At 32.6% G+C, this 22,523-nt stretch overlaps 1 protein-coding gene across 3 annotated transcripts in view; it reads left to right on the top strand.

Moving 5' to 3' along the window:
* Positions 1–2,343: 2,343 nt before the first annotated feature.
* The window catches only part of COLQ (collagen like tail subunit of asymmetric acetylcholinesterase), a 160,513-nt gene continuing 140,333 nt past the window's right edge, over positions 2,344–22,523 (top strand). Inside the window, exon 1 of one of the 3 annotated variants that reach the window (XM_053714199.1) lies at positions 2,344–2,587. In XM_053714199.1, the coding sequence (XP_053570174.1) occupies positions 2,482–2,587 (106 nt within the window). In that variant the 5' untranslated portion in view covers positions 2,344–2,481. The remainder of the gene's footprint in view (positions 2,588–22,523) is intronic. The other 2 variants (XM_053714197.1, XM_053714198.1) reach the window with 2 other exon arrangements.

Below are 22,523 nucleotides of genomic sequence, written 5' to 3'. Positions count from 1 at the left end.
AACTGACACATTTGCACCCTGTGCCTAAAGGCCAGCCTGACTTTGTCTGGAAGTTTCAAGTTGATTTTCAGTTCTTTATCCACCTTTCGAAAAATTGTTCGTTGCAATCTTTGATCAATTTTTCTTTTTCATCCACATCCAGGGAGATTAGCTACAGTGCCATGGGCAGTAAACTTCTTGACAATGTTGCGCACAGTGGACACATTAAGGAACATTAGGAACATTAAGATATCTGGAGATGGCCTCGTAACCATGAGATTGTCCGTGCTTTTCCACAATTTTTGTTCTCAAATCCTCAGACAATTATTTGCTGATCTTTCTCTTCTCCATGCTCAGTGTGGCACACAGAGACACACAACAGAAAGGTTGAGTCAATTTTTCACCATTTTAACTGGTTGCAATTTTGAGAAGGTGCCAATAATTTTGTCCAGTCCATTTTTGGAGTTTTGCATGGAATATGTCAGATTTGGCTTTTTTTTCTCCACTTTTTTATGTGATACCAATACAAACAAAATAAATAAACAGGAGAATGCCTAAACATTTGTAATTGCAACAATTTTCTGGGAGAAGTGGTCTATTATCTGACAGAATTGCAGGGGTGCCAATATTTTTGGCCATGACTATATATATTATATGTATACAGTATATATATTATATAATTGCTGTTTTCTGTCAAACCAATTTTACTTTTAACTTGTTAAATTTAACATGTCAAAAAATATTTTAATACATTTTCTATTGCAGAAGTCTACATTCATATTTATAGCAAAACAATTAAAATGTTCTTGCTATTATGGTATTTAGAATAATTTTGTGTACAGTACATGCAACTAAATCATTATACTGAAAAAAAAACAGGTTATATTATCAAACAAAGTAAACGTACTGAATATTTAGGTGTACAAGAATAAGCTATGTATCACATATATTAGTAAAACAAAAGTTGGTCACACACTTACCTTGACCTTCCAGAATTAGTAAAGAATATTAATTATAACAATGAACCTGGATATAGACTATTCAAGATTACAAGTCGTGACCAACAACAGCACTCACTAACATATGGGGGCATTAAAAGAAATAATTTAATAGTATGCATTTATTATATTTTATTTATTTATAAGGTGTGTCAAGGTATTAAAGGGACACTCAAGTCAAAATGAAACTTTCATTATTCAGATAGAGTATGCAATTTTAAACAACTTTCCAATTTACTTCCATTAAAAAAAGCGCAGTCTTTTTATATTTAAACTTTTTTGAGTCACCAGCTCCAACTGAGCATGTGCAAGAATTCACAGAATAAGCGTGTATGCATTTGTGATTGGCTGATGGTTGTCACTTGGTATGTGTATGCATTTGTGATTGGCTGATGGCTGTCACATGGTACAGGGGGAGTGGAAATAGACATAACTTAAATTTGTCAGAAAAAAAACTACTATTCATTTGAAGTTCAGACTAAGTGTTATTACATTGTCTTGTTATCTTGCATTTGTTGATTATGCAAATCTACTGTGTTGACTGGTCCTTTAACTTCTTTCAAAGGCAACTACTAAGTGATAAATGGGTTGCTGTTTGCTAGATGAACATTTTATAAACCAACATGATTTTAAAGGGATAGGAAAGTCAAAATTAAACTTGCAGGATTCAGATAGAGCATGCAATTTTAAGACACTTTTAAATTCACTGCTATTTTCACATGTGTTTCATTCTCTTGATATCCCTTGTTGAAAAAGAATATGCACATACCCCACACTAGTGGGAGCTAGCTGCTGATTGGTGCCTGCACACATTTGTATGTTCTATCCAAAACATGAAATAAAATGTTGTGGTTTCCTGTCCCTTTAAGTCAAATACAATTGTGTGTGGAATATTTGTTGTTTCCTGTAGTCCTGTACAGTACTACCCTGTATTCCTAAAGTTGCAGCTCTTGACAAGATAAAAGCTACTGATCAATGCATCTTGGATTTATCTGTCAAGATAATGTCTAATATTTCATATATTATCTAGATATTTAAAATAGATTTGTACATTAAAGAGGTCTCTTGTCCTGGGGTTTTATACACGAGACGCTCTGTACAGAGTTAAATATAACACTGCTCTGCTTTAACAAGAACAGTAATTGAGAATGGTTAGCATTCCTTATTGCTTAAAGGCAAACTGAGAGAATAGACAACCGTGGCTTCTGAAAGTGTCACACAGACCAGCAGCTTATCTAGTGGTAGGAAGGGGGACATATTAATAGAATACAATCTATAATGAGTGCATTGTTGTATACATATTTATAAAGTTTATAAGCTCAGATACACTACACTGACCAGCTAGAAAAAGCACAAACACATTGAAGGTGGCAGAGCAGCTTCCAGATACACACCCACTATCTGGGTGGGAACAGCAGCACTGAACACATACTAACTCTCTCCAGCATTCAAAGCTTATCCTGAGCTCAGTTTGCAGACTGGGGTTTCCCTCAGCACAACCAGGATGATCATATTCAGCCTGTCCGTTTTGGGATTTTATCTTCAGTTTTTCTTCTGTTTTGTCCTCACTCAGACTTCATTCATGGACAGTATTTTCCCAATCCCTGCAGGTAATTAATGCAGTTTATTATCGTTTTCACTGCCCCATTCTGCTCACATGCCTGAATTAGGGGGATCATATACATACAATGTATTTAATTAACATATTCTAGAATTGCATGCTGTTTTTTTTTTTTTTTTTTTTTTTTTACATATCTGAGGGTTCGAGGTTATATTTTTAATTCCTTCACAACGCTCTGTAGTGGGGGAATTCCTTCTCCCGGCAGGGAGTGCAATAGTTGCTTGTCTGCATGATTCTTTCTATTTTGGTCAGTGGTTAGCTCATCTGGAGTGTGAAAACAGAGAAAGAGAAATGAACACCGGTATTCTGTACTAATTTATTGACCTCGTTCAACACTGCAAACAGGGTGCCACTATTCGTTAATTTCTGAGTTTTTAATATGACAAAAATATAGATTTTTTTTTATAACATTGCAAAATGCAGTTTAGTTCATGAAAATCTTAATATCTAAGTTACCATCAAACTGTCATGTAATTAGAAACCCAAATAAATTAATGATAACATTTGTGTCAATAATAAAATGATTTAGTTGAAAATTCTACTTAAGTAAGTATTAAAGGTCATTTTTCTTTCAAGTAAACACAAACTGTCAATTTCTAGTTCATTGCCAAGTAAGGTCTCAGCATTCCCTATGTGTTCCCCAAAATACCAGTCAACCAGCATTGCAAGTTGAATTGCAGCTTTAAAATATTAATAGCTTTTGCTATAAATTATTGCTATTGATATATTTATCTGGGTATGTGAAAAATAACATTATAGTAAATGCTTCTAAACCAACAATGTAGCAGAAGGTCATCAAAGATCAATTTGATCTACAATTGATATTTACCAAAAGTTTATTGAAAACCTGATACAAATGAAAACACATTTAAGAAAAAAAAGGTACATTAAAGATAACTTTTTTTGCATTAGCTTCCATGTGCATATTTATATTGTACAGTTTATGTATTATGTGTAATGCATAAACTTCAAATTGTTTTTGTACCAATTGCAAATACAGTAGCTATTAGATAGATAGATAGATAGATTAGATAGATATGTATATTCTAGTGATGCTAAAGCTATTTATATTGTATCTAAACATTTCGTTTAATAACAATTGTATGGAAAGAGTATTATACCATTAAAATGTAATTAAAACGTTTTACAGTACTATAAATATTATTTGTAAAATTGAATGAATAATATATGTAAGTACAGTAACTGTTGTTTGCTTAATGTACAATTTAAAAAAAAATATGCTAACCTTATTCTAAATATACATACACACACACTCACTAATATACAGGAGAATTATCACTATGGGTCAGGGAAAAATTTACTAGTCCATTCAATGTTGAATATAGGCAAAATCCTAATTTCTTTCTCATCCACTACAATTTCTTTCTATTCCAGGACTAGTAAACATTTCCAACCTTATATGTATAATTGTAATGTCGGTTGGAATTACATGTGCTTAATTTTCTTGAAAAATAGTTATATTGAAAATCTGGGCACAATGTTTTCATTTTAGAGGCAATATAGATTTTCTTAAGAAGTGAAACCACTTTGTTTATTTTAGAAGCCTGGCAAAGTGCAAATATAATTTGTGCTCATAGCATTACAAATTCAGTCTTCCCATGTTTCATGAATTGCCAGACTCACAACATCCTCTCTCTTTATAAATACCTGGTCCCTTATAGCATAAACAGCAACACAACATTCTCTTTATAAATACCTGGTCCCTTATAGGTTAAACAGCAACACAACATTCTCTTTATACATACCTGGTCCCTTATAGCTTAAACAGCAACACAGCATTCTCTTTATAATTAATTACCTGGTCCCTTATAGCTTAAACAGCAAAACAGCATCCTTTTTATAAATACCTGGTCCCTTATAGGTTAAACAGCAACACAGCATTCTATTTATAAATACCTGGTCCCTTATAGGTTAAACAGCAACACAGCATCCTCTTTATAAATACCTGGTCCCTTATAGGTTAAACAGAAACACAACATTCTCTTTATAAATACCTGGTCCCTTATAGCATAAACAGCAACACAGCGTTCTCTTTATAAATACCTGGTCCCTTATAGCTTAAACAGCAACCCAGCATTCTATTTATAAATACCTGGTCCCTTATAGGTTAAACAGCAACACAGTATTCTCTTTATAAATACCTGGTCCCTTATAGCTTAAACAGCAACACAGCATTCTCTTTATAAATACCTGGTCCCTTATAGCTTAAACAGCAACACTGCATTCTATTTATAAATACCTGGTCCCTTATAGGTTAAACAGCAACACAGTATTCTCTTTATAAATACCTGGTCCTTTAAAGCTTAAACAGCAACACAGCATTCTCTTTATAAATACCTGGTCCCTTATAGGTTAAACAGCAACACAGCATTCTCTTTATAAATACCTGGTCTACAAATCTTACATACTTCCAGTATTGCAGGTTACTATGTACTGATGAGACATATTGATGATAATACAGTGACAATGTGAAGTAACAGAGCTGTGCATTTGTTTATTAGAAGATTTCATTTCCACTGCTTTTATGGTGATATTGGAAAATACAAGAATAGAAACACAAATTTCAGCATGGAATTACAGGAAAAGGGGACAAAATAAAAATATTTGTGCTTATTTTATCTACAAGAAGAGTTGTATGACATAACATCTCAGTAATAGTAGAGTTATATTTATGAATAGATTTGTAAATAGACTGTATCACAACAAAATGTTTTAGACAACTTTAGTTGTATCCGTTGCAGAATAAATGCAATGAAAAGTAGGTTTTTGGTGCATTGCAGCTTTTTCTTTAATAACCAGATTGTGTTTCTATTCCATTCCAGCAGCCAATATGCATTAGCAATTCACGGGCGGTCAGCCTTTGACACTGATTAGTTTTGAAATCAGTCATTGTATTTCACATTTTATGGGATGTTTGTAGTTGCATAATGTATACATCTCTTAGAGAAATGTCACTGATATCTTATCATGTGTATAGCAGATAAATGATGGATTGTACTATCCATTAATTTCAATACCACACTGTATTACCAGCAAAGTTTATTTGCCCTAAGTAATGGTGGGAGCCAAAGACATTTTTTTGGCTGTTTCACTTCAGCATTGCAGATGCTTTATACTGCCAACAGTTGTTGAACTTGAAAAATGAAAATGTGTATCCAAACTGTAGTGCAATTCTGCATCTGCCATTTGTTGCGTATATAATTTAGAGAGGTGCTTTAAAATTGCCAGTAGATATAGGATTATGGCTAGGTGAGAAAATCAATATATGTTTTAGAAATTCTAACAAATTTCCCCATAAATGTTGAAACAGGGTTGCTTCTTCAAAATAAGTTTACTTAATTTGGAACCAATATTTCTTTAAAGGGACATTAAACACTAAGGCCTAAATGGCCTAGATTACGAGAGGATCGCTATCATTAGCGCAAAGAGCATAAACACGATCGCAAGATCACAGTGTTTACACTCAAATCCATATTACAAGAGGCGCGCTGTTAAAATTACTGCAAATTTGTGGTTATTTCCACTCCCTATATTTTATTTTCTATGGGTAGCATTGAGCTCTTGTTTTACAAGTTGAAAGTAAATGTGATAGAGGAAAAGCAATTGCATTTACCGCTCAAACTTTTTACACAACATGAAAGTTTGCCCAAAGGAGTTTGTCCGAATGAAACAGTTGCACTAAACTACACTATAAACCCCTAAATAGCCACCCCCTCACATGCATACTACTTATTACACTATTCCCACACACCCCACCGCAAAGTAAGCTTCTACACTATTAATCCCCAAACCGCCACACCCCACATTACAAAGTAACTTTCTACGCTATTAACCCCTAAGCCGCCTGCCCCAATGCAAAGTAATCCACTACACTATTAACCCCAAAACCACCAGCCCCCCCAACTCAAAGTAACCCACTAACATCTAAACCCCCTAACCTAACACCACCTAAGTTAACCCAAAATAGACTACCCCAACCTTTTTTTAAAAAACATACAAAAAAAAAAACAACCTTTAAAAAACAAACAAAAAAAAACAGCTTATCTGAGAAATGAAAAAATAAATAACCTTACCTTTAAAAAACATGTGCGATATTCTAAGTTCGGCTTTTTGCGCTCGTCAGTTAGTGTAACCTGATGAAACAAAAGTTTTACTTCTAGCGTAGTTAGCACTCCACTTGTAATCTAACTAAAGAAATGCTAGATAGAGTGATTCATTCAAAGAAAAGATTAGTCTGAGAATAACTTGTAGATGTATTTTTTAAAGTTTCATTAGCTGTTTAAATATTGACAAAATAAGTTTAAAGTTTTAGTGTATATAGATCAATGGGAGCTGCCATGTTGTAACTTAGGTTACCTTCTCTGCTGTGGCCAATTAGGGACAGTTATAAATAGGTCACTGTGTACAGGCAATGGCCGTGTGGAATGTTAACAGTGTTCTGCACTTTTATTTCTAACTGGAACTGAAAAACTCACAATTTCAGAATGGAATTACAGGAAAAGGGTACAAAATAAATAATGAATGTATATTCCAGAGCTTTATATATATATTATATTACGGTACTATTTTAAAGTGTTTAATGTCCTTTTTAAAATGAATAAAAGCTGGACTGTAGAATTTGAGAAACAAAATCTGTATCTTGTTACCACTGTTAAAAATGGTTAAAAATCAATTGATTCCCTAAATTCAGATGATATGCTAGCTGAATATACTACCTGAATAGTCTGAATGGAGATCATACTCAAAATAATTCTGAGCTGTCATGTTTCCATTTACATAGTAATTAAAGGGAAATGTAAATTATACTTTAAAGGGATAGTCAAGTCAAAATTAAACTTTCATGATTCAGATAGAGCAGGCAATTTTAAACAACTTTCTAATTTACTCTTATTATCATTTTTTCTTCATTCTCTTGGTATCTTTACTTGAAAAAGTAAGAATGTAATCTTAGGAGCCGGCCCATTTTTTAATCAAAAATTGTCGGCTCCTAAGCTTATATTCTTGATTTTTATAATAAAGATACCAAGAAAATAAAATAAAAAATTGATAATAGGAGTAAATTAGGAAGTTGCTTAAAATTGCCTGCTCTGAATCATGAAAGTTTAATTTTGACTAGACTATTCCCTTAAGCTCCTGTCAGCCACCTATGTCCCCACATGATACTGCAACCCTGTTAGTTATATGTCCCCATCAGATCTCAGATGCAGACACGCAACCCTATGTGATATATACTCACTGAGATGTTGGAAATGCACCCAATTAGTTAAAGGGACATGAAACCCAGATTTTTTCTTTCATGGTTTAGATAAAGAATACAATTTTAAACAACTTTCTAATTTCTTTTTATTATCTAATTAGCCTTATATTCTTTGTATCCTTTGTTGAAGGAGCAGCAATGCACTACTGAGAGCTAGATGAATGCTTTGGGTAACCAATAGCATCAGGCTTTAATGTGCAGCCATCAATCAGCAGCTCCTGAGCCTATCTAGTATCTAGGTATCCTGTTCACCAAATGATACCAACAGAACAAAACAAGATTAGGTGATTTAAGAAAGTTGTTTAAAATCACATACTCTGAATCATGAAAGGAAAAATATGGGTTTCAAGGCCCTTTTAAGAGTCCATTTTTTTTACACATATTTTGCTAGACAAGCAGGTGGAATACAGGACTGTTCATTTGAATCCAGCCAAATACATAGAAAAAGAAATGTAAACAAAAAATATCCTGTTGCAGTAGACTTAAAAAACCTAACATTTTTCTTTCTTGATTCAGATAGATCATGATATTTTAAACAACTTTCTAATTTATTTCTATTATCACATTTTCTTTGTTTGGAATATTTTTTTTGAAAAGAATAAAGCTTAGGAGCGTGCACATATATGAAGCACTATATGCGGCAGTTTTGCAAAAATGTTACCCATTTAGAAGAGCACTAGATGGAAGCATAACTATTTCTTGCCATCTTAGGTTTCTCTTTAACAAAGAATAGCATGGGAACAAAGCAAATTTGATAACAGAAGTCAATTATTATATTTTTAATTGTATGCTCTGTCTGAATAATAAAATATTATTTGGGTTTTCATATTTCTTTTACTATGTAGTATTAAAGAGCTAGAACGGTCAAAATTAAAATGTGCAATAGTGCATTTATTTTGAGATAAACCCTTTTTTTATATTTAGTTATTACAGTTTTTCACTGGCGTACACACATTTGCATACACACAACAGCGGTGGCTTGTATGAAACAAATTAATTCTTCAGTGAGGCAATACACACACACAAGGCCTTTATGTTAGTTGTTTTTAAAGGGACATTGTACACTAGATTTTTATTTGCATACATGTTTTGTAGAAGATCTATTTATTTAACCCATCTGGGAGTGTTTTTATAAAAATTTATAGTTTTACTTATTTTTTAAGAACATTGTGCTGATTTTCAGACTCCAAACCAAGCCCCACAGTGCCAGATGTATACACACGTTTACAGACTACCGCTGGCTCCTGTTTATGTTATCTATCTTTTCATATGCAGGGGGGAGTGTCTGTTCCTTTTTGTTTACCCAGCCCCTTTCACTGGGTTTTCCAGCTAATCTCATCAACAGTGCTAAACGGGGACAACAAGGAACTGTCATGGCCAGACCCTTGACATACTTTTCATTTTATCCAATGAAAATACCATAACAAAGCAGATATGGAAATATTACGGATTCTAAACATTTACATAAACCAGTTTGCAAGTGTGCTTCCTAAGTGTTGCAGCTGTAATTCTTGTTTCTCCATGTTGCTAGCATTTCATGTTTGATGCAAAAGATATCGGGCCAGATTACAAGTGGAGCAGTATTTAGCACACAAATGTTGCCAGAAGTAAACTTTTATTGCATGCGGGTTAGCGTGCATATTACAAAGTTGAAAGTAAAATGTTTGCGTGTGAGCAAAATCCAACCTGCGCTAACTTCAGGATTTCAGAAAATGAGACCGCATCAACTTCTTCTCCCCATAGACTTCAATGGAGAGCGCAAACTGGAAAAAAAACTAACAATAACCCAACAGAAGTTAAACCTACAGCACTAACCCGAAGGTAGTTATGAATATTTTACATTCCAATGTTTTTAACATAGAAGAAAATGTTCTATTTATTTTTACATTTATATTTATATGTATATATTTAATTAATTTTTTAAATATATTTATATATATATATATACACACACACACAGATATATATATATATATATTGGAATCTATGATCTATTATTAAAAAGGGAGGTCTTTTGGATTATAGAACTGAACACTAGAGCTCCACAAGGTATTAATAAGAGACTAGATGTAGATGCATTTATTCATTGATTCATGTTTTAAGTTAGCAAGATAAAATGATAAGAAGATAATACTATAGAAACACTAATTTAATTAGATGATATTAAATGTATAACATAATAAAGATAGTACTAATAGGTAGTACCAATAGATAACATCAATATATTTATATTTTGATACATATGTATATATATATATGTGTGTATGTGTATATATATATATATATATATATATATATATATATATATATATATATATATATATATATATAAAAATATATATATATATATATATACATACTGTATATCTTCTTTAAGATAGTTTTTTTTATAAATGCACTATAAGTGTCTTTTTGGACATGCTTTACAGTGTTTTAGAATATTAATTTGGATAACTATCTTAGAATATTATTTTAGAGGACATCTCTGATAATATCATTATATTTATATTTCTTATATTTTGGGTACTATATAGAACTGTTCACACTTTTTGACTTGTCTATTGTCCACTAGAACTGATAATATCTTTGACTATTTCTATTTCTATTTTTGTGATTTCTTTATTCTTTGAGATTTCTATTCTTGAGATTTCTATTTTTGAGATTTCTATTTTTGAGATTATTAGTCTCATGGGAATTTTTATTACAGTCTGTGTGACTTATGTTCCCTTGAGTATAATTAAGGTGTTTCTCTCATTTCGTTTAGGATCCCCACCATAATATAATATATTATACTTTAAGATCTATTCTCCTATATCTCTAATGAATTCTACATTCATATATACATATATTTTTTGTTACTTTGTGACATCGCTTTATCTTCCTCTTACATTAGTATAAATGTAAGTTGTAGCTGAGTTTGCATATACCCTATGTATGTGTGTATATATATATATGTTGTTGTATGCACATATGTATGTAGGTGTATTAGTATTTATGTATACAACATATTACAATCGCTATTTTTTACTTCTATTATACTTTATTTATATTTATTCTTATTTGAGTTTTATATTTTTTCTAATTATTTCTATTAGATTTACATATTTTCAGTTCACATTTTTATTATTATTAAATTTGGTTTTGAATATTTATATTTTTAATTCTGATATTCTACTTACATGTATAAATACATTTATTATAATATTGTGACTTTATTTAATACCATGTGAAATGTATTGGTTCATTTTATATTAATTTTATATATATTATGTTGTATAGATTATTATTATTCTTTTCCTCCTATTGTTACCTTGAATTTATTGAGGTAATATTTTGAATGTCCACATTAGTTGGTTAATGAGGAGAGAATTTAATAATAGGGTGTGTGAAATGTTCCTGTATTTTCTATTGGGGCAGCTCAGCTTTATAATGTCCATACCTGCTCTGAATAATCAGATCTGATGAAGCGCAGGTATGCCTGCACGAAACATGTCAGGTGTTCCATGTCTGATTATGTCTAGGTTGGTGGACGAATAAACCTTTTCTGATTGCAACAGCACAACTACCTTGCAGTGTTTGCTTTCTTACTGTTGTTTATATATATTGGAAGATTTATTTAAAAATAAACAGAACATTTTCCCCTAAGTGAAGAACATTGGAATGTAAAATATTTACTGTACATACACAGTAAAACACATTAAATATTTAAATTGAATTTAAATTGATTTGACCTATTTTCAGGTATTTGAGTGGAAAGGGCACAAAAGTGTGTATATATATATATATATATATATATATATATACACACACAGTATATGTGTATACATGTGTGTATGTATGTATATATATATATATATATATATATACATACATATATACACATATAAACATAAATACACATGTATACACATATATACATATGTATATATAAATACATATACATGTTTATTATTATCAGTTATTTGTAGAGCGCTGACAGATTCCTAACTATTATAACCCTTTCCATTCAAATACCTTGTCATATACCATATACCTTTTAACCCTTACAACTTTTTTTTCAATATTTATATGAATAATTTTTATAATTTTTATTAGATATTGTATATATGAGTGTAACACTTTATTTTAATGTATTTATGTTGAGTTTAATGCATCCCTAACCATTTTTTTGCAGTCACATTTACTTTCATTACGTTCCACTTGTAATCTAGCGCATCATGAATTGAGCAACTTATGCAACTATAGCTGTTAACAGAAGAAAGCCTAATAACAAAACTGTATAAAAGATAGGTGAAGATAGGTGAAGCGAGGCTCAACATTTTTTTTAATATGATCTCGCCTTTAAAACAAGACCTGGGCTCACAAGTATATATGAATCTAGTCCATTGTTACAGACCTGCCATATTTGAAATTTATTTTACAGTATGAGGTTATTTATATACTCAATTATATCATAAAAATACAATTAGAGAAATAAATCTAAAGTAATATAAAAATCACATCTTATAATTTACCTTTGTGCATTAGTAGACATTTACATTTCTTTAATAATATTTCCTTACTTTTTGCTCTGTTTTTTTTACAAGTGTTTTTAGCAAGGTTATAGGTTTTGAAATATTCCATAAATATCAGTGCTTACTGTTTTTTTTTTATTCTAACAAAGCTTGATTTCTTTAAAAGGGATAGCCCTCTAACTAAAGGCAGCCATAGAGTTAATTTCACCATTTTATATTTATCTTTTCAAATAAATGTTTTTCCAAACAAATAAATACATGTCTGTGAGTTTCAATATCCTTAATTATTCCCATTTAAAGGGACACTAAAGTCAAAATTAAATTTCCATGATTTAGATAAAGAATGCAATATAAAAACCTTTCCGATATACAGTATCCCACAAAAGTGAGTACACCCCCACATTTTTGTTAATATTTTATTATATCTTTTCATGTGACAACACTGAAGAAATTACACTTTGCTACAATGTAAAGTAGTGAGTGTACAGCCTGTATAACACTGTAAATTTGCTGTCCCCTCAAAATAACTCAACACACAGTCATTAATGTCTAAACCGTTGGCAACAAAAGTGAGTAAACCCCTAAGTGGAAATGTCCAAATTGGGCCCAAAGTGTCAGTATTTTGTGTGGCCACCATTATTTTCCAGCACTGCCTTATTCCTCTTGGGCATGGAGTTCACCAGAGCTTCATAGGTTGCCACTGGAGTCCTTTTCCACTCCTCCATGACGACATCACGGGGCTGGTGGATGTTAGAGACCTTGCGCTCCCCCACCTTCCATTTGAGGATGCCCCACAGATGCTCAATAGGGTTTAGATCTGGAGACATGCTTGGCCAGTCCATCAACTTTACCCTCAGCTTCTTTAGCAAGGCAGTGATCATCTTGGAGGTGTGTTTGGGGTTGTTATCATGTTGCCCTGTGGCCCAGTCTCTGAAGGGAGGGGATCATGCTCTGCTTTAGTATGTCACAGTACATGTTGGCATTCATGGTTCTCTCAATGAACTGTAGCTCCCCAGTGCTGGCAGCACTCATGCAGGCCCAGGCTATGACACTCCCACTACCATGCTTGACTGTAGGCAAGACACACTTGTCTTTGTACTCCTCACCTGGTTGCCGCCACACACACTTGACACCATCTGAACCAAATAAGTTTATTTTGGTCTCATTGGACCACAGGCCATGGTTCCAGTAATCCATGTCCTTAGTCTGCTTGTCTTCAGCACACTGTTTGCGGGCTTTCTTGTGCATCATCTTTAGAAGAGGCTTCCTTCTGGGACGACAGCCATGCAGACCAATTTGATGCAGTGTGCAGTGTATGGTCTGAGCACTGACAGGCTGACCCCCCACCCCTTCAACCTCTGCAGTAATGCTGGCAGCACTCATATACATCTATTTCCTAAAGACAAACTCTGGATATGACCCTGAGCACATGCACTCAACTTTTTTGTCGACCATGGCGAGGCCTGTTCTGAGTGAAACCTGTCCAGTGAAAGTGCTGTATGGTCTTGTCCACCATGCTGCAGCTCAGTTTCAGGGTCTTGGCAATCGTCTTATAGCCTAGGCCATCTTTATGTAAAGCAACAATTTTTTTTTTTCAGATCCTTAGAGAGTTCTTTGCCATGAGGTGCCATGTTGAACTCCCAGTGACCAATATGAGCGAGTGTGAGAGCGATAACACCAAATTTAACACACCTGCTCCCCATTCACACTTGAGACCTTGTAACACTAACGAGTCACATGACACCGGCGAGGGAAAATGGCTAATTGGGCCCAATTTGGACATTTCTACTTAGGGGTGTACTCACTTTTGTTGCCAATGGTTTAGACATTAATGGCTGTGTGTTGAGTTATTTTGAAGGGATAGCCAATTTACACTGTTATAGAGGCTGTACACTCACTACTTTACATTGTAGCAAAGTGTCATTTCTTCAGTGTTGTCACATGAAAAGATATAATAAAATATTTACAAAAATGTGAGGGGTGTACTCACTTTTGTGGGATACTGTACTTCCATTATCAAAACGTGTACATTCTTTTTATATGCACACTTTCTTAAGCTCCAGCTCCTACTGAGCATGTGCAAAAGTGCATAGTTTATACATTTTGTGATTGGCTAATGGCTGACACATGGTACAGGAGAAGGGAACATTGGGTGTACTCACTTTTGTGGGATACTGTACTTCCATTATCAAAACGTGTACATTCTTTTTATATGCACACTTTCTGAAGCTCAAGCTCCTACTGAGCATGTGCAAAAGTGCATAGTTTATACATTTTGTAATTGGCTAATGGCTGTCACATGGTACAGGAGAAGGGAACATTGGGTTAACCTTGAAATTTGCCAGAAATAAAACTACTTCTCATTTCAAAGTGCTTTTTTATTTGTCTTTTTATTGTGTATTTGTCAGTGATTCCATTGTATTTAGTGGTGCTTTAAGTGCCATCCGTTCCCTCAGCCTGCACTGTCCTAGGTGAAAGAATTGATCAATTAAACTTGCTGCAGATCTTGAACATATGGTGATAAAACAAGGAAGTTTGCAGAGCTGATTTTTTCCCTTTTATATACTATACAAATGCTTACCAATTGTGATTAACGACCCAATGATCTAAAGCTATCTTCACTTGTAAGATTATCTAATAAGTCTTATCAGCACTGTGAGGTCCCTAAAACAATTTTAGGAAGGAAATTATAGCGTGAGAGCTCTTTATATTACTATGTAGTGTTCTGAATGTGAAAGGTAGACACATAGCTTGCAATGTAATGTTAAAAAAAAAGCCCCATAAGATTGTGTATGATTTCTCTGCATGTTGGCCAGTTTTCAATCATAAGTCCCTTAGAAACAACTCTCTCAAGTTTGCTGACACGTTATCTGAATAAGACAAAGCAGGTCTTTTGTAAATGAAATGGCAGTTAACATATGTAATTCAAATCTCTTTGCCTCCTGTCATACCTGATATGATATCTGTTACCAATTGTCAAAAACAAAATAGGGCATTGTAAGTAGAAAAAAATATAAACTTCAGTTTTGCTGATTGGAAGTTTAGGGAATATCTAAAAATATTTTTTCCTTTCCTTTCTCAGCCAGATGCCAAATTACAAGCATGCCACAGAGTATCCATGGTTTTATTTTTAGTCAGTTATGCCTCTATAAACTAGGCAACGTTTTTTTGTGAAAGGAAAATACTAAACACCATTCTTGCAAAGCATTAATCTAATAGTGAGACCATTCTTGAGTGATGACTTGTTTTTCCTAACGTTTTAAAAATACATTTGGATTAGGTCCAATTATACTTGAAAATCTGCGGCCTCAGGGCACCTTTTATTTATGTCATCACATGTCTTTCCATGGCAACATATGTATACAAATACTGTATAGGTGTTACAGGGTCACAAGACAGTAACTAGGAACCAGGGATAAACATCTATTCCAAATATCTTGCTGCATGTGATTTGGCTTAGTTGCAATCAAGAGTTTCTGATTGCTGCTCAAAAATTATATTTTATGTTGATCTTTTAATTGTGCTGTTTATTGTTTTGATTCATTTAAAGGGGCTCTTTACTTGTGATTTAATCCTAAATAAACGTAATTGTTTTTCCCCCACTCCGCTAAAAAAGGGTTAATTTTATTTAGGAATAACATATGAACTAATCTTTTTATTTATTTATTTATTAATTTTCAAATATGTTTAAATACGTTTTATTTTGCAGTTATGTTGTTTTCCACTTAAACTTTTTCTCTTTCCTTAATGTCTCTTAGTGGTTCAATACATTTATAATATTTCGATATAATTATCAAATACAATTTCTTTTGGCAGGGGATATTTGATTTTTTTTATATTACTTTATTTAGGAAAAACAAGATAAAACCTATCCATACAATTATTATATATTCTCTTCATTTGAAAATCCCTTATAAATTCAATATTTCCACCTAAGAAATATTATTATATCATTAACTAAAGCTTGAATTCTTATAAAAAATTATAACATTTGCACAAAGCAAACATACCAGTATTAATACAATATTATACAATGTGGAGATTTTTTGTCTGTAGAAATGAGTATAAAAATATAAATAAAGTTTTATTCTATTGTTTTGTAACTCATAGGCCATTGGCATAGTCATACAACCATTAAGGATGATGATATATCATAGAAGTGACACGTAAATAAAAGTTGAAGGCTAGTATAATGGTCATGGTGTATTAAATGTGTTCGTTTTTCCTTTAACACCTGATAAATTATATATTTAATGATTTTACTGCCAGCTTGTATTATATATGTAGGCCAAAAACTGGGGTGCTTACAATTTATATAAACTATACAATAATTGAAAATATTTACAGTTAATTGTATTCACTAAGCCATACATGAAATTGTGTGAAGGAAGAACCTACGTAAAAACCCTAATGACACTAAATACATTTTCTTGCATATAGAACATAATAAAAAATTAAATCAAATTATGAACACAGCCTATTATAACCCTTCCATCTCCAAAACACAGCAGTATCATTAAACAATTTTCTTGGCTTTAATAACACTAATTCTTTAGTTTTAGCTTAACTTTTTGCAGAGATTTTTTCCACAATCATATTTACTAAATATTATGAATATTTGAAAATTGTTAATTGTATACAGGGCTTTAAAAATATCAGACTGTTACCCCTCAGGAAAAAATATAAATCAATGATGGAAACTTGTAAAAAATTACTAATGTGATCAATTAAATACAAGGAGTAACATAAGTAAAAATCATTTCTTCTTGCTCTGTTGAATGTTATACATAAACTGTAAAATCATTTTAGCCTTTATTTTTATATGAACAATAAATTTGTCAGTACTCATGTTGTAATTATATTGGTAGATTCAGTATGAATGAAAAAAAGTTTAAATATATTTATTGCTTAATAAGTCACTGTTTAAAATATATTTCAATGATATGGTTTATGAAAGTATTTTTTTTCTATCTTTTCACTTACTTTTATACAAATTTATATTTTGCATGCTATTTTTTCTTCTACATACATAGATATATATGTTTCTAAAATAGTGGAGAGAGACTTTTTAATCCTATACGTAATCTTATATTATAAACCCATTGTGTTTAACCTCCAAATTTTCATCTATGGAGTATTGGTGCAGACCTTAGGAATCATTTTTTAAACATTAAATTAAAGCGAGAAATGGAAAAAGGGGAAGTTATCCCTTATTTTTCCAAAACAAGGGAATTCAGCACAAGGGCTTATTTTATTAACATCATGTTTACAAAGAAACACCTGCGTGAAACTTATACATCCAAATCATCAAAGTCGTAAACTTCTTAATGAACTATATACAACCTACGTTTCTAATGCCCCCGTAGGTATCAAAATGCAAATACAGAAGCAAAAATAATTGCATAAAAACTTAGTAGAGAATAAACTGTGTCCTCAGTATAGATACTTAATAGCCAGTTCTTATAGCCTTCAAGTGTTCTTTTTACCTCCAAAGTTTCAAACTAGAGAAAGAGGTGCACCTCATTATGCTTTTTTTTCCCTATCTTTTCACTTACTTTATATGAATGTATATTTTGTATGCTATTTTTTCTTCTACACACACACACACACATATATATATATATATAGATCATAATAAACATATTTCTCACATTACGTTGTACTCATTTAATCATAGACCTTTCTGCTCACATACTGTATCTTACAGCTTTTGCTTTTTTAGTTTAAACCTAAACTTTAGAAGTAACATTATTTATGTGCTACTCCTTATTGATTACTAGAAATATAGAGAAGCAGACAGACATACAGATATAGATAGATAGATTGATAGCTATTGTGAAAGTCTATCAAGTTGTAAAAACAACATATATAAAGCAACCTTAACCTTCTTCTTATAATTATTGATTGCAAGTTTTAGAAAAGAATGACTGTTATTTTCCTGGGCTATATAAATGACAGAGAAATAAAAAAATAAAAAAAGAAGATTGCTTTTTGTGTGGCGACTTTATAACTTTTTTTTTTTTTTTTAAATTTCAGGAAGTATGCAAAAATAATATCATAATTACAGTAGTAATCCTTTACTTTGTCAAGAGTACTTTATTTTTTCTTTGTCTATCTTGCTTCTATCATCTTTGTGCAACAAGTTATGTTTATTAACAAAATGTTAATAATAAAAAAAACAGTAATTGTTAAAAGTGACATTTAAAAGCATTGAATCGAAAAAAAAAATTTAATAATAATAATAATAAAAAACTGGTTCAGTGCGAGCTTGAGAAATGGTTCAGTATTGAAAAGGTTACTTATGTGCTGTTCGGAGAATGTGCCGTTATTGCACGTTTTAAGACAGGCCAGCTGTTGACAAATGCTATTTAATATTTTAAAGTTTTAAAATGACATTCCATTTAGCAAAGAACATCTTGTATTACTGACTGAATTATTTTGTATTTAAAATAAAGCAAAGAGAGTTACATAAAGCAATGTGAACTACTTCTCGGCAACTTTGCATTGGGCACATAGTCAACTCTTTTTAGTAGCCATTGATAAACAGGTAAATTCAATGGAACTGTTCAAATTAAATAAGTAATACAGTACACATTTTCTTATAATACTTTAATGGAGCATGAAAGTCAAATTAAACTTTAATGATTCAGATAACATATGTAGTAATAAGAGACTTTAAAGGGACAGTGTACACACATTTTCATACAACGGCATGTAATAGACACTAATATAAAGAAGAATATGAACAGATGCTGATCTAAAAATCCAGTATAAAGCATTTTACAAGCTTACTTAGAAGCCCACAGTTTAGCACTGTTGATGAGATAAGGCTGGGACACCCAGTGAGAGGGGCTGGGAAAACAAGAAGAGAAGACACTCCCCCTCCCTGCGTATGAAAAGACACATAACGTAAACAGCAGCCAGCAGAAGTCTGTAGACACGTGTATACATCTGACACTGTGGGGCTTGGTTAGGAGTCTGAAAATCAGCACAATGTTCTTAAAAAATAAGCAAAACTATACATTTTTACAAAAACACTACCAGATAGGCTACATAAATGGATCATCTACAAAACATTTATGCAAAGAAATATCTAGTGTACAATGTCCCTTTAATTAACAATTTATAATACTATTAGCAGTCACAATAAGAGTTCGTTTATATAATTGTATTTGCTTCCTAGGTTTATGTTGTCTGTATGCTAATTCACTGTTAGGTTGGATTATTAAAGAAACATAAAAATCAAGATTAAAGTGATTGTAAATTCTAGAATGGAATTTAAACGCTAGGATTTACCATTGGAACAAATAAAGGGGACTTTCAGTCATGAAGTTTTGAATACTTCATGTTGAAAGCTCCTTTATTTGTTGGAAGCGTTTGCCGCACTGAGCTGCTCAGGCAGCCCACGGCAGAACGCTATTTGCTGTGAGGTGACGTTTCCACCTCTCAGCAAATGGCTGTGCGTTCCAGCAGGTGCCAAGCCGGATAGCCCGCACGGCTATTGGCTAAGAGATGAAAACGTCACCTCTCAGCAAAATAGCGTTCTGCTGTGGGCTGCCTGAAGAGCTCAGTGCAGCGAACACTTCCAACAAATAAAGGAGCTTTCAGCATGAAGTATTTTATACTTAATGAATGAAAGTCCCCTTTATTTGTTCCAGTGGTAAATCCTAGCGTTACACAAATGCTAGAATTTACAATCACTTTAACCTTGATTTTCATGTTTCTTTAAAAATCAGACCTAACAGTGAATTAGCATACAGACAACATAAATCTTTCATGATTAAGTCATGCAATTTTATGATACTTCTAAATTACTTCTATTATCAAATGTATCAATCCTGCAATATGTGGAGTGGTTGGAAGTTATAAAAAGCACTTGCTTATAAACCAAAGCTAAAACAAGTAATATTGTATCAATATCTTGAAGTAAGGAAACACAATTTTCTTCTTTCATGATTCAGATATAACAAGCAGTTATACATTTTTTTCCAATTTACTAGTATCTAATCTTTCTTGGTATCCTTTATTGAAGGAGTAGTAATGCACTACTGGGAGCTAGCTGAAAAGCATTGCTAAGAAGCATATATGTTCAGCCACCAATCAATAAGCTTCTGAGCCTAGCAAGGTATACTTTTCAACAAAGGATAAAAAAAGAACAAAACAAATTAGGTAACAAAAATAAAATTGGAAATTTATTTAAAATTGCTCTGCCTGAATCATGACAAACATTTTTAAAAATGCATTTGTTTAGATTTGCCTTCTATAAAACAAGATAAGGTAAAAAAAAATATTTGAAAAAAAGGGAAATTAATAAAAAAAAATAGTACATAATCTTAACTATCCAAGGTAATTTTTAAAGGTACATAATAGTTAAATGATCTAATGTGCTTAAGGGTTAAACACACAGTTCAAATCAACTCAGGACCGGCAACCATTTTGTCTCCTAAGCTGAACATAGCCAGTGACTGGTGGCTACTCAGATATGCTGCTCTTAAATGACTCACTGGCAGTAGCCAATTGACGTTAAACTAATTGTTTAACCCCTTTTTGAGGATTAAACACATTCACCTAGATTACAAGTTTTGCGTTTGTGTTTTAACGCTGAAAAAATGGTAATTTCAGCGTTAAAACAGCACTGCAGCCATTACAAGTCTTGTCGGTATAGATGTACTGCAAGCCTTTTAACCTGTAGCGCAACGTCAGTCCCACACATGTAAAAATTACGTTTTGTCATGGGACTTTCATAGCGCAGCCATTACAAGTTTTGCGGTGAGGCTAAAAAGCTTGCATTCCAGTCTATACCGACACGATCCGTTCCGCTATCTGAGACCAGTAGTTATGAGTTTTACGCTACAAAACTGTTACATAAAACTCATAACTAAACTGTCACAAAGTACACAAACACCCATAAACTACCTATTAACCCCTAAACTGAGGCCCTCCCGCATCGCAAATACTATATGAAAGTTATTAACCCCTAATCTGCCGCCAGGGCCGCCATCAGGGGGTGACAGGGGTGACTCCTGTCAGGGGCCTAATGGGCCAGGGGGCCCCATGAGGCAAGAACAACTATTATTTAAAAAAATGTGTGTGCCTGAGCAAGATGGCAGATCACTTTCATTTGCAGAGGAGGTAGGACTTACTTATTAAATTATTTTTTATTTCTTTGTGCAATTTCGGATTGTAACTTCAGTGTGGGAGTAGTTGTATGGTGAGGCAAGGGGTCCATAAAAACACATTTTTTAGCAATATGCAGCAGTGTATTTATGATTATTTGAAAATGCTGTAAAAATTCTATATTTAAAGCCATGCAGAAATGTTTACTCCTCAATACACAAATGGTAGGTGCCCTTTTGGCAGATGTGAGTTTTTTTATTACATTGCAGTTTACTGCCCCTTTATGCCATGACTTTCCAGATGCAAGGAGGCATTTTATCTAAGATTTTTAAATCTGCATAAAATGTTATACTCTCAGATTAAGATTGTTCTGTGTTTGAAATGAGACAGGTTAACTTAAAGGGACATTATACACTAATTTTTTTCTTTGCATAAATGTTTTGTAGATGATCTATTTATATAGCCCATAAAGTTGTTTTTTTTTTTTTAAATGTATAGTTTTGCTTATTTTTAAATAACATTGCTCTGATTTTCAGACTCCTAACCAAGCCCCAAAGTTTTATGAGAATACCGTCAGCTACCTACTCCAGCTTGCTCCTGTTTGTGTAAAGGGTATTTTCATATGCAAAAGAAGGGGGAGGGGGCTTTACAGCTATCTTTTCAACAGAGCTAAACTAAGAGCTTCTAAGTAAGTTTTTAAAAAAAAATTATACTGGATTTTGATATCAGTATCTGTGCATCTTATTCTTTATAGTAGTGTCTATTACACGCAGTTATATGAAAATGAGTGTATACTGTCCCTTTAACAGTGTTCAGTTTACACTACAGCTGATTTAATTTTGAAATACATACAAACAACCCTAAATCCTGCATTTAACCAGATCTAATGGTATGAGATTGAGTACCACAGCTTATGGTTCCACCAAGACCATATAGAGTACAGCATTTTCAAAATTCATAAGTACAGCTGACAGATGGGAACATTTGTACACCATATTTGAAGTGGTGCTCTTGGT

The sequence above is a fragment of the Bombina bombina genome, chromosome 5, assembly GCF_027579735.1.
Source record: "Bombina bombina isolate aBomBom1 chromosome 5, aBomBom1.pri, whole genome shotgun sequence".
Lineage (NCBI taxonomy): Eukaryota > Metazoa > Chordata > Amphibia > Anura > Bombinatoridae > Bombina > Bombina bombina.
Note: the sequence above shows the minus strand (reverse complement) of the source record. Positions and strands in the feature narration are given on the sequence as shown.